This window comes from Aricia agestis, chromosome 11 (genome assembly GCF_905147365.1).
Source record: "Aricia agestis chromosome 11, ilAriAges1.1, whole genome shotgun sequence".
NCBI classification, from domain to species: Eukaryota; Metazoa; Arthropoda; class Insecta; order Lepidoptera; family Lycaenidae; genus Aricia; species Aricia agestis.
Genome location: NC_056416.1, coordinates 12,494,468 through 12,507,833, shown reverse-complemented (window position 1 = coordinate 12,507,833; position 13,366 = coordinate 12,494,468). Strand labels below are relative to the sequence as shown.

Genomic DNA, 13,366 nt, shown 5'->3' with positions numbered 1-13,366 from the left:
AAAAGAAATAAATAAAATATTATTATTTTTATACCATTTTACCGCGATAGTTAAGTCCGCAATCCGCGCATATATATATCTCGGTAAGTAGTTAGATTTGCGGTCCGAACTTTATGTACGATTGTTGCCTTTGGCACCTTTGGGCATCCAGTAGAATCACTCAGGGAGCCTTATAAAAAGATGCAATGCCGCAATGCGTTACAAATAGTCGGACGGGATTGGGGCGTCGTGTGACGTAACGTAGTTTTTATATGTTATAAATTCATCAAAATATTTAAAATGGGGGTGCGTGTAGAAAATGGTGTGCGCTCCCGCAAACATTGTATCTCTTGACACAAACGAGCTTTATTTATCCCAATAACTACGCTAAGATCCTTATAATATTTTAGGTCTCACATTTCTATAACCACGTCTAATATTGTCATTATAGCGAGGATGTATACGTGTGCGTGGACCACTGCCCGCGCTCGCTAGTGGAGGTGTGCTCCAGCGACGCGGTGCCGGCCAAGCACGCGCTACTGCTGACCCTGCTGGAGAACCACCAGGGACGCACCGTCGAGATGGTGAGTGAGCGAGATAGATAGATGTTGCTGTCTCCTGTTACATGCTTTTACTTTCGTCGAAACCAAGAGGCGACCGATAACAGCTTATATTAAACTAGATGACGCCCGCAACTCCGTTGCGCCAAAATCAGTTTATCGCATATTAGCAGGAACCGTACATTTTTCCGGGATAAAAAGTATCCTATGTCCTTTCCCGGGTCTCAAAGTATCTCCATACAAGTTTCAGCAAAATCGGTTCAGCGGTTTGGGCGTGAAGAGGTAACAGACAGACAGACACACTTTCGCATTTATAATATTAGTATGGATGGCAATCTGAAATTTCGAGATTGGTCCAGTAGTTTGGATCATAATACAATTGATCGTTTACCAACGTTTAATCGTTTCCCCCTCTTATGCCGGCAAACAACTAGACAACATAATATTTTGTAGGAAAACACGTAATGCCCCGTGCGCAACATAGTTGCATACCTGCGTGCGACGTTTTCAACTAGCGCTCAGCATGATTATTTAGAAGACAAAATATTAACAACACTGATTAACAAATCATGTTGGTTGCAAGTTGCCCTCATGTACCTAGTATGTTACCTAGTGCATACGCGGATTATCGTCATTTTCTGTATCTTTACACATGGCTGACGATAATATGCAAGAGTGATAATTGATAGCTAGTACTTAGTAACTGTACTTAACAATTACATTCTCCATCTCACAGTTAATGTCGTGCGAGAGCGAAACGGCGGCGGCGAGGTGGGGGGAGGCGCTGGCGGCGCCGGCGGCGGGCGCGGGCGAGGCCGTGTACGCGGGGTGGGACTGCCCGCAGGTGGCGGCGCTGTACGCGTACTCGCCCGCACAGCCCGACGAGCTGGGCCTGCACGAGGGTGACGTGGTCAACGTGACGCGCAAGACTAGTGAAGGTCAGTAGTATTTCTATATTTTTATTTGATAATGACTATTAATAATTATAGCGTAGATAGCGGCTTGGTAAGTACTTAGCCAAAATACATACACCGTGGACACCATAACGTCAAAAGAAACAATTTTACTGTACACTTTTAATTACTAAGCCACCGCAATCATTAACTGCTAGCATTTCCTTGTGGGTTTAATATATGTGTTTTAGTTTTTAATATTCAACCATTAAATAATAATTAAACATCACAGGTTGGTACTACGGCGAGCGGACGCGCGATGGCGAATCTGGTTGGTTCCCGGGCGCGTATACAGCGGAGATAGCGTCGCCGCACGTGCGCGCACGCAACCTGCGACAGCGGTACCGCCTACTCGCACTGTCCGGGACGTACTTGGGACAGAAGAAGAAATGATCCCTTATTGCATGATGTAGATATTTGGAAAAGAAGAAATTATTTCTTATAGATGCATCACGTAAATACGTCGTGTTACCTACGTACTTTAAGGATAAAGAAGAAATACCTAATTCGTAATGTAAAATGACGAAGATATTATACACTTAAGATGCGTATTTGGACAAGAAGGAATGATTTCCATTCTAGATATTTGACGTATTTCTGTGTTTTTTTTTTGTGGAGTAGATAAAAAAAGCGATAGTAGATTCGGTGAGATAATGTTATTAGCGGCAAAGTGCCAACTTGCAAAGCAGATAAACAAAATTAGAAAAAGTTATTCAAAAGAATACTTAATTTAAATATTTATTAATTGTCTTGTGATGAAATGAGAATCTATTTTTTGTAAGTCTTACCGCCTATAAGACTGTTGTCAGATTGATAATGAAAATGCCTAAATACAAGAAGATGATGATGATAGTGTAAACACCGTTATCCTTGAAAGTTGAAACCATCAAATGAGCCCGTCTAAATGAACAACTTTTTCTATGAGAACAATGCTGGGAACTCAAAAAAATCCGTCTTCATACCCATACAAATTGCTGATCCGGGCATCCATATGGGTATGAAGACAATTAGTTCCTAGCATTGTTCTCGTAGAAAAAGTTGTTCATTTTGACGCGCTCATTTTATGGTTTCAAGGATAACTGTGTTTACACTAACACACTATATATGCGATTTACAAGATTATATTTCTTATAGAAGTGTATTGAGCTGTGTCCGTCCCGCACTGCCTTATTTAAGTAGACAATATTTTTCGACCAATTTACGTCGTTGCTTGTAATGTTGTGTAGATAACTTGAATTTGTGGTGCTTACATTTAATGTTTATGAAATTTTATGACTTAGTACTTAGATGTATCGTGAAATGTACAGTTACGAATGAGATTCACAGAAATTAATGTACAGAAAATCTTAAGTGATTTAGTTTATTTATGCGTTATATTTACTTAGTTAAAGACGCTTTAAATATCTTACACAATTAAGTATCAACTGTATCATGAATTCACTGACATACAATAATTTATTAAAAGTGAATTTTTAGTTTACTTGTTGTTTAAGATTTTAAAGTGTTTCAATAATTATTATCTACATATAATATGTTTTTCTTTGCTTATTTGCTGTAAAAATTAACTAGTCATAAGCAGATAAGCGATGTATTCGTATTTTTAACATTCCCATTTTCAATTTCAAATAATGTAATAAATAGTTACTTAATATTTTTGTGGATCACGTACCAAGTTTCGTGTATTATACACCGGTAATTTAAAAGTACTGGTTTAGTTTTGCATAATGTAATTACCATTAAGAGTATTGGTATCTAATAAAATAATTCCATATAAAAAGGTTTCTTATTTCATCTTTTGCACTGTTTATTTTTTTTAATTTGACATGGGCAAATCGCCCGTGTACTTTAAATATTATTTGCCCATGATTTATTATTTAAAATTTAATTAAATTTTAAGATCTTAAGATTATAAATGCATAATGGAGAAATTAAGAGTAAAAATATATTTAAAAATGTATTTCCGTCAACAACTCATTTTATTTATAATAATTTGTTTGTCATTTATATATATTATGTACCTATGATTTAATCAAGTATTATAAAAGTAAAAAAAAAATAAAAAAAAAATGCATTTCAATGTACAACACTTTCCGCTTATTTCTCTAAATTGCAACATAAAAGTAACTGAGTATGTTAATGTACTATCTATAGTGTAGGATGCAGGTCTAAATTAATTGTAAACTTATAAATGAGAAAGAAGAAGAGATCAGAAGTCTAGAAATCAGTAAGGAATGATTTTCAAGTTTCAGGTCTAACTGTGCTCATATTCTTGTTTTGGAAGAATTATCTTTTACTTCAAACAGTTTTCTGACAAAATACACCTGTAATGTTGCTGTAGCTGCTATTGTAAGTATTTGGATAATAGACCACCTGAAATTAAGAAAAATAGCAAAGTTATGTAAGATCATTAGTATACACTTGGTAGTTCAAATTTGTATTTTTTTAAATATAGAAAAAGTAAAAAGATGTAAAATATAATAAATGGGAAATCATGGACTGTATTAAATTGTAATTTTCTTACCTTTGCACATAGGCATTATTGTCCATTAAAAGATTATAGTCTCGTGTTTCTCTAGCCCTCGAATGATACTGATATTGCAGGATATCATTCACATTATGTTCAACAAATTTTATGGAATTCTAAAAGAAAGAAGGGGGAATAATAAAATCAGTTTTATGTTATGAAAAACAATGATACTAATTACTAGTATAATTTGAACTATGACATTTTAATATTTTAAAAGTTTGTAGTGTTTGATATCAAAGTTTTTTTGTTGTAATCATAAAGTATTCACACCTAGCGGAATAGAGCAACAATCTCGAGCTGTCAAACGAAACTGAAATTGATTTCATCTGTGTGCAAAAATATGTGTATGTATACACTTACACAAGCATGATTGAACATGATTTCTATGGGATTAAATTGTGAACGTGCGGCACGTACCGACTGGACGTCAAAAAAAAGAGTGCTGCTGTCAGGTATCACACGTCTCTTTTTACCACGCAGTGTCACTGATAGTGACATCTCTCTTGCTCAGGCCTTTGTTTCTCTATTCCGCTAGGTATATTAACTTTAAATTTGTAATACTTACAGTAAAGTTCTTGATATTCATATCTAACTCCTCAATCTCCTTCGCATATTGTTCCCATTTATCATATCTTATTACAGACAGATACAAATTGACTAGTTTGCCAGCAAATCTTGAAAACTGGTTGTCTATACACACAGCGTAGTATCCACCTGTGCTCGTTTGGTCCGCATATTCAGCACTCTGTTTCCATTCGTACGGATGGACGATCTGACCGTTAGGGTGTCGCACTGCAAACCCGCACATACCATCACCACCTTTCAACACCTACAAAGTGAAAGTGGCAGAGTTTTTATACAAAGACATGGAAAGTAACTGTCACAAGAACTCTAGTGGTAAAACTAACAGTAATTAACATTGCAAATCGTTTATTTACTGAAAATATCTAGTAATTACCTGATAACTAGCGTAAAATGTGGCACCCGGCTGAACATATTGAAAATAGCAGTCTTCTTTTCCTGCGTCTATGTGGACTTTGTAATCCATTGTTACCGCCGGTAGGTCTTCGTACCATGGTGCCGCTGACGTAGATAAAACATCCCCTACAAGTGATAAAATCGTAAATAATAATGATATTGTACTAAACATATGCCACGTCCTTCGAGCCATCTTCAGTGACATTGACATAATATAAATAAATACGGTAGGTACCTAGTTTTGTGTTTTGTCATTTGAGTTTTGACACTTCAGTATTCACCAATCACCACAAGTCACCAACGTAATGCCGCGGCCGCACATGCGTCTATACTCTATCGTACGATCGGAATCGGAAATATGATGCTGGCAGTGCACTTCACATGGCTATTTGTATTAATTTGACGTATTCGCCAAACAATCACCATGTGTAGACGGTATGTTTGACAAAGTATTGGCCTTATTTGCCTATTTGACATATAATCAATCATGGGCGTACCGAGGGGGGGGCATGTTGACGTCCCTACTAAGTATATTATCTATAAAAATACATACCTATATACTTTTATCTAGAAAAAATCAAAATTAAGAAAACTAATTTTTGCCATTTTTTATTTGTTTGAAATACAATATTTTTACAACTAAAAATTATTTTTTTTTATTCTTTACTAGCTGTTGCCCGTGACTTCGTCCGCGTGGACTTTAGTTTAAATAGTTGTGCCCGTACATCGATTGAGTCGTTTACGCGCAAATCAGAAAAGTATATTGTTGGGAACCGCACATTTTTCCGGGACTAAAAACATTCCTTGCCCAGATTCAAATTAGTATCTCCAATCCAAATTTCATCAAAATAGATTAAATAGTTTAGGCGAGCATCATAAAGTTTATTGTGCGGGAACCAATGATATTCTATGTTACTAACGTAACTAGATTGGAAGTTTACGGTAGCAATGCGTTGCCACTTCGAAGATGCTTGCAGACATATCTCACATACATAATGACATAACGAATATATGACTTGACATTGTCTTTTGAACAAAAAAGTGGTTACGCATTTGACATTTCTGAGAATCTTTTGTAAGACATTGCTACTCTAGTATTTTAGAAACTCATTGGCGGGAACCGTATATTTTTCGGGATAAAAAGTATTCCTTGTTTTTTCCCGAGACTGAAAGTATTGCCATACCAAATTTTATCAAAATAGATTGAATAGTTTATGCGATAATCATAAAAGTTTATTGTGCGGGCACCGTACATTTTCCGGGACAAAATTAGCATTCCTTGTCCTTTCCCGAGACTCAAAGTATCTCCATACCAAATTCCATCAAAATAGATCGAATAGTTTACGCGCAAATCATAAAAGTATATTGTGCAGTAACCGTACATTTTCCCGGGACAAAATGTATCCTATATTCTTATCCTATATTCTATTTTGATAAAATTTTGTATAAAGATACTCAAAGTATCTTTATACAAAATTTTATCAAAATGGGTCGAGCATTTTACGCGTGATGTCGTGAGTCGTGACCACGCGAAATATAACGTTCCGCGCAGCATCGCCCGCGTAAATTAGATATTTCACAGACGAATATTTAGTCCACAAAAAATAGCCTATGTGAAGGATCACGTGGTCTACTTCTTATCTGTTCCACATACCAGAAAAACTGCTCCGGTAGTTCGTGAGATAAGCCCTTTCAAATAATTTCCCCCGTTTTTTTTCCACATTTTCCTCTATTTCTTCGCTCCTATTAGTCTTAGCGTAATAAAATATAGCCTATAGCCTTTCTAGATAAATGGGCTATCTAACACTGAAAGAATTTTTCAAATCGGACCAGTAGTTCCTGAGATTAGCGTGTTCAAATAAGCCTTTTCAAATAATTTCCCCCCGTTTTTTCCACACTTTCCTCTATTTCTTCGCTCCTATTAGCATTAGCGTGATAAAATATAGCCTATAGCCTTCCTCGATAAATGGGCTATCTAAAACTGAAAGAATTTTTCAAATCGGACCAGTAGTTCCTGAGATTAGCGCGTTCAAACAAACAAACTCTTCCCAATTATAATATTAATAATATAGATAAACACCTAGCTTATGAAAAATCTGATTTGCCCCCCCTGGCCCAGAACCTGGGTAATTTACCCCCCCCCCCCTGGCACCAGAAAAAGAGACGTGTGATACATGACAGCAGCACTCTTTTTTTGACGTCTAGTCGGCACATGCCGCACGTTGACAATTTAATCTCATAGAAATCATGTTCAATTATGCTTGTGTAAGTGTATACGTACACATATTTTTGCACACAGATGAAACCAATTTCGGTTTCGTTTGACAGCTCGAGATTGTTGCTCTATTCAGCTAGGTATATTATTAATTTTATGTACCGAATACACGTATACGTACCTTTGTCGGGTTTTGACGCACATCAAAGGAGTCAAATAGGCAAGTAAACAAAATCAAGTAAAAGTTTGGTATTTGACGTCCATGTGTGGAAAGTCGTATTTGCCTTTATTTGCTTGTTTGTGTACATATTATGTCAATAATTTTGCCAAATGCAACAAATAGCCACTAGCAAATACAAATGCCAGCAGACGATATCAAATTGGTGGGTCATACCATTGGACGATACACGCAGACGCAGTCCGCAGATCGTCCAATGGTCTAATTTTAACTTCCAAATCTTAATCCATAGATAGAAATTAATAGAAATAAAAAGGAATGAATGTCATTGGCCATTGTCACCTTTCTTTGACATTGACATAAGACATTTGACAATTGACATAGCCTAAAAATGTTTTTCGAATTTCGATGGCTTTTTGGAGTACATACTCAAAAATTTTAATTGATTTATAACTAAAAATGTTCTGAATTTCAAGCAGTCGAAACAAACAATAAAAAATTTGAATTATAAGTAAAATGGAATTCATTTCGGAAGTAATCGGTGAAACAATCATTTTAGGAATTGATTCACTGATTCTTGGTTTTTGTGTGAGACAGCTGAGCAAATGTAAACATATTTTAAATGCCTTACAGGTAAATAAATATAATTAAAAGGAATTTATAAATATGTATCACTTATCTTACAGTAAAAGAAACAATTATTTATCTGTATTATTTTTTCAGTCAGCACCAGTACTAGATATTGATGCATCAATAAATAAGGAAATTAATAAATATCCAAATAATGTGATTCCATACGTAGTGGTGCGAGGGCTTGTGAAGCCATTGGGAAACCCAATCAGAAGTAACTACAACCAGTCTGTTACAGGAGTTGTTCAGAGGTAGGTTTTTTCCTATTTCTTTATCCCTGGAATTTGTAATGTAAATTCTGCTGGGTGATAAATATTATGTATAGTAAATAGTATTTTTTAAAGATTCATATAATATTTTTTAAACTATGCTTTTAATAACTATAAACTTACAGGCTAACCATCAAAGAGCATGTTATAGCTAGAACATCAGCAGGGTTTTGGTCTGACCAAACCCGCACTATTCATGAAGTCTATAATTCCTGCCCATTTGTACTGAGCAATGGGAAGCATACTATTGAAATTATTGATGCGCTGGCAGCGGAGTTAATAGGTAAGATTTTTAATACCTTACCTCAAAGACATCTTAAAAAATTAAGAATTGACTATATACCAACAAAACATGTACTTACAGATCTTGATGTCATATCAGACAAATTTGAGCCAATGTCACCAGGTGTTATTGATCATGTATGGGGATTTTTCTCTGGTGTGAGGCAGAGAGGCTTGCAAACGATGGAGGAAATGTTACGAGATGGCTCCTACATCACAGCCATAGGAGAGTTGAGCAGAACAAATGGTGGCCTCAAAATCCAGCCACCAAGAGATGGTTTGCCCCTTTATCTCACCACCTCAACAAAGTCTAGTTTGCTAAAACGCCTGGCTAGCTCTAAAGACTTTTTAAGGTAGTACCTTGTTTTCTCCGAAAATATTGCAATGGGAAAATAAATAAAAATAAGGGACTAATTTATAAATATTTTCAGAGTTCTTATAGTTGTGTTTGGAACTGTAGCTGTTATAGCATCAGCGCGCATTGCATACAAGTACCTTAAAAGACGACAAAGAAAAGAAGCAGAGGAGGCTTTGAAGAAGCAACTAGCGGCTGGGCGGAGGGAGCGACGAGCACAGATACGAGACAAGAATCTTGGTGAACATCAACTGTGTGTTGTGTGCACAGAAAATCCAAAAGAAGTAAGTTAATTGCATTCTCAAACTCAAACTCAAAATTTTTTATTCAGAATAAATTTTTTCAAATATTCTCTGAACGTCGGGGCTACACAGATGCCTACCACCGGTTTGTTAAAAAAATATTGCTATCAATTTTAGTTATCAGTCATATAATATTTTATGGTGTATAGTCTGTATTTTATATTATTTTTGACTCTGTAAAAACCATCTAAAGAAAAACAACTGTTTGTAATATATTTTTTTTGTTTTTAGATAATTTTACTACCCTGTGGACATGTCTGCCTATGTGAAGACTGTTCAGAAAATATAAAGCACAAATGCCCAATCTGCAGAGAGAGAATAGAATCAAGGGCCCCTGCATTTATAACATAAAATGGCTTTACACTTTACGCTGTAGACTAATAGAACTGTAAATAATTGCTTAAATTATTAAATTAGTTTTGTAGATCTTTAATAGACGTTACAAAGGCACTTTCAAGAAGAATTAATAGTAATTGTTATGAAGTAACATTAAGAAAGATAAGATTTATTTTCCTAACCTGAGTCCTGACTAATCTCTAATTTATAATCCTATTGTTGATACTTTTGTGAGTGAACAAAAATGAATTATTTTATTCTGTAATATTTCTATTCGTAATTGTAAAATAAGATTTCTTTTAATTTTTAATAAAGTGTTACTTAGTACATAAAGTAATTTTATTCCAAGTTCTTAAAATATATCTTGCAGTAGTTCTTGTTGAACTTCATCATTCTTATTTATAAAAATCATTTAGACAAATACATTATTTTTATGTAATAATTTTTTGTAAAATTTTTACAATAAGTACTATCAGAGAAGTTGATTCCTATGCAAATCGGGGACCTAAGAAGTTTGGTTGCGTTACAATGATATTCTATGTTACTAACGTAACTAGATTGGAAGTTTACGGTAGCAACGCGTTGCCACTTCGAAGATGCCTGCAGGCATATCTCACATACATAATGACATAACGAATATATGACTTGACATTGTCTTTAGAACAAAAAAGTGGTTACGCATTTCTGAGAATCTTTTGTAAGACATTGCTACTCTAGTATTTTAGAAACTCATTGTTGCGTTACGTCAAACCCAGCTGACAGATTACAATTAACATTGAATTGACATATTCGACCAAATAACGCTGGTTGCATATTGCATAGGAATCAACTTCCTCGATGGTACATATAAAAAATATTATATTATTATTGTTGTTTTCTCAAAAGCCAATATTTGATGCACCCTCACCACAAGCACCAGCACAAGTCACTTCTTCACTATTTACAATTTCTTCTTGAGGAATATCAAATGCATCATCATGATCATTACCTAAGCTTTCATCTATTATTATCTCTTGTCCAGTATCCGAAGCATTACTTATTGGACTATCAATTCCATATTCTTTAATCAATTTATTTATTTTTGAGTTACATGGTGTACCTTGTATCTGAGTGGTTGTACTCTCTTTGCCATCCTCACACAAATGCAAGCTCTTCATAGTGTCAATATTATCTTTGTCCGATTTGCAACCAGACCTGCACATTTTTCCTTTAGATATGCAATTATTTTGTTTAGATTCATTATTGATTTTGTCAACCTCTTCCTGGTGATTTCTTTGTCTGTTGTTATATTCTTCTAACATCCTTTTGGCCTTTGAACTTTTCCCTATACCGAGTTTTGGTAAACCTTTGTTTAACCCTTCCAGAAGCACACATGCCTTACACACTTCTTGTGATGAAACAAAATTACATCTCATGCAGACCCTCTGAGTTGGGAGTGTTACTTCCTCTTTTACTGACAATGTTTCTCCTGAAATCAGTAATGTATAATATAATATCTATGGACGCTGCAAACCACGTCAGTCTGGCCCCGTGATAAGTACCTGAAGGACTTGTGTTACGGGTAGCAGACAACGGAAATATATTTAATACTTTTATACTATACATATTATTTAAGATTTTTATTATATTATACACATATTTAATACACACATCCATGACCCAGGAACTTTGAAAACTTTGGCTTGAGCTACCAACGCACACACCACTGAGCCACTAAGGTCATAAAAAAAAGTAGTTTTATAACTTCAATAACAAATTAAAAGTTATAGCCCAAGTAAGAAATATTTTATTATCCTGATTAAAAATACTAAAATCGATACCTTATTAAGATTAAATATATCAGGTAAATATATATATTTACCTGAATAAATAATATCCATAATACAAGTTGGTCTAACTTTCTCCATATCTTTTAGCAGGGCTCGTGCATGTCCTCTGTATGCATTTGGAGCAAAGACACATTCAGTAGAGAAATATACCAGCTTCTTGTAATGTGCATACATTACTATTTCCTTCTCATACGTATATTTTAATGGTTTCACTCTTGGTATTGTGCCTTCACTGCCCTAAAATAAACAAATATTAGAGTAAATTTTCAAGAACTATTACAAATATTATTTATATTAATCCCTCGATCATGGAAAAACCAGACACAATAGCTTATCTATTCTTGTCGCAGCCGCATGTGGCTGCTTGGGAGTTGAAGCATTAATGACAAATATTTTTATAATACATACTGTAGAAATAGCTGTACATCTTTTTAGCCTTGCAATATCCCCTCTCAGAATATTCATTAGGACGGTTTCAGCAATATCATCAGCATTATGACCTGTCGCTATACATTTCACATTGAGCATCGCAGCTCCTCTGTCTAGAGCCTGCCTTCGAAACACACCACAAAAAGTACAGTTATTCTTTCTACCTATTTGAGCTACTATTTCATCCATGGTCCAACCATATAAGTCTTTGTAGGATAAAATTTTCAAAGGCATTTCATAATCATCTCTGTTCTGTTTCACTGTTTCCAAGCTGTCGTCTCTATAGCCTGTGATGCCTTCGTCGATCGAAAGAAGCATTAAATTGAGACCATAGTTGTATCTCTGATTCAGAGTCTTTAAAACGTATGCGAGAACTGTGGAATCTTTACCACCTGAAGCACCGATTGCTACAGAATCGCCACGGTTGAACAGCTTAGCTTTTATTATAGTGTAATGTATTTCGGTTTCGAATGCCGCAAAGAAGCAGTCTTTACACAATGCGTCTCCAGTTTTTGGGCGCTAAAAGAAAAAACATTATGATGAATGATGATTTCACAAGCATCTGCAAGGTGTTAAATCTTTCGTTTTTACCTTCAGCATCGCATTTTTTCCACACCCCGTTTTGCACTGAAGAGGCATTTTAAAATTTGTAGTTTGAAATATTAATTGTAATTCATTAGATTGTATTTTTCGGATTTTTCTAAGGTTAAAAGTTTAAAAACACGATTATAACCTAAAATTATAAATTAAACGTCATTGTCAAACACACTCCACAGATAAGATAAATATAGATTGTCAAATGTCAATGGCTGTCAGAACCATTGCTTTTATAGATGGACTCGGCATAATGGTCTCTACCAAATCAAAATACTGTGGCCGGTCCGCCATTTTATGTTCCGGTTCTCCGGGGTACATAAACTGTCAGTGTCGTATTTTAGGGATGTCGAAATTGAAAGAAAATATCGATATATCGATACATCGATATTTGAAAAAATATCAATATTGGTCTCGATATATTATCGTGAAAAAAATATCGATATATAGGTCAAATTTTTCGACCAATTTGCTTTTTTTTAAATTAATTTATAGTCCGTCAAAAAAGTGAAGAAATTAAAAAAAAATTGTCCTTGGATCGGTATGTTTATATTTTTACTAAAATTTTTGTTATTTTACCGATGAAGCGACTTCGTATGTGCTAATTTAGTTAATAATTAGACAATAAATAAGATTTGTGATAGAATAGAATATAACATGGCTTAATTTAAATACTTAAATCAAAATAAATTAAATATTTAAGGGAGCCCCAAAATAAACGTGATTTTTTTTGCTATTTTTTGCTTGATCAATATAATATATAATGTAATAGGACGCTCACTTATAACATCTTAGTTTATCGATATCCTCGACAAATATCAACCGAGTGTTCCATCACTATAGACCGCCATGTTTAGTTCTTGGCAATATGGCGTCGGCTACATTTTTTTGTAGTTATGTTACTTCCACCTGTTTCCTTATTCATTGGTCAGAACTCAGGGTCTCAGTGA

General features: G+C 34.8%; 4 protein-coding genes across 12 annotated transcripts in view; 2 read left to right on the top strand and 2 right to left on the bottom strand.

Moving 5' to 3' along the window:
- Positions 1 to 2,379, top strand: part of LOC121731895 (ephexin-1) — a 108,592-nt gene extending 106,213 nt beyond the window's left edge. For all 9 annotated transcript variants that reach the window (XM_042121572.1, XM_042121575.1, XM_042121578.1 and 6 more), the window contains 3 exons: positions 431 to 563; positions 1,276 to 1,477; positions 1,725 to 2,379. In XM_042121572.1, coding sequence (XP_041977506.1) covers positions 431 to 563; positions 1,276 to 1,477; positions 1,725 to 1,885 — 496 coding nt within the window. In that variant the 3' untranslated portion in view covers positions 1,886 to 2,379. The remainder of the gene's footprint in view (positions 1 to 430; positions 564 to 1,275; positions 1,478 to 1,724) is intronic.
- Positions 2,380 to 3,542: 1,163 nt separating this feature from the next.
- On the bottom strand, positions 3,543 to 5,196 carry LOC121731901 (transmembrane emp24 domain-containing protein 5). The gene is made up of 4 exons (XM_042121586.1): positions 4,978 to 5,196; positions 4,585 to 4,848; positions 4,014 to 4,132; positions 3,543 to 3,862 (listed from the first exon to the last, which is right to left on the bottom strand). The coding sequence occupies exons 1-4, from the start codon at positions 5,188 to 5,190 to the stop codon at positions 3,754 to 3,756; spliced, it is 705 nt and encodes a 234-aa protein (XP_041977520.1). The 5' UTR covers positions 5,191 to 5,196; the 3' UTR covers positions 3,543 to 3,753.
- A 2,617-nt stretch (positions 5,197 to 7,813) lies between these two features.
- LOC121731900 (mitochondrial E3 ubiquitin protein ligase 1) lies at positions 7,814 to 9,814 on the top strand. The gene is made up of 6 exons (XM_042121585.1): positions 7,814 to 8,023; positions 8,114 to 8,271; positions 8,415 to 8,572; positions 8,654 to 8,924; positions 9,003 to 9,210; positions 9,460 to 9,814. Exons 1-6 carry the CDS (start codon positions 7,907 to 7,909, stop codon positions 9,577 to 9,579), a joined length of 1,032 nt encoding a protein of 343 aa, XP_041977519.1. The 5' UTR covers positions 7,814 to 7,906; the 3' UTR covers positions 9,580 to 9,814.
- Positions 9,815 to 10,390: 576 nt separating this feature from the next.
- LOC121731899 (cytoplasmic tRNA 2-thiolation protein 1) lies at positions 10,391 to 12,563 on the bottom strand. Its single transcript, XM_042121584.1, has 4 exons — positions 12,414 to 12,563; positions 11,802 to 12,341; positions 11,426 to 11,630; positions 10,391 to 11,032 (listed from the first exon to the last, which is right to left on the bottom strand). The coding sequence occupies exons 1-4, from the start codon at positions 12,459 to 12,461 to the stop codon at positions 10,443 to 10,445; spliced, it is 1,383 nt and encodes a 460-aa protein (XP_041977518.1). The 5' UTR covers positions 12,462 to 12,563; the 3' UTR covers positions 10,391 to 10,442.
- Between the last annotated feature and the right edge of the window lie 803 nt (positions 12,564 to 13,366).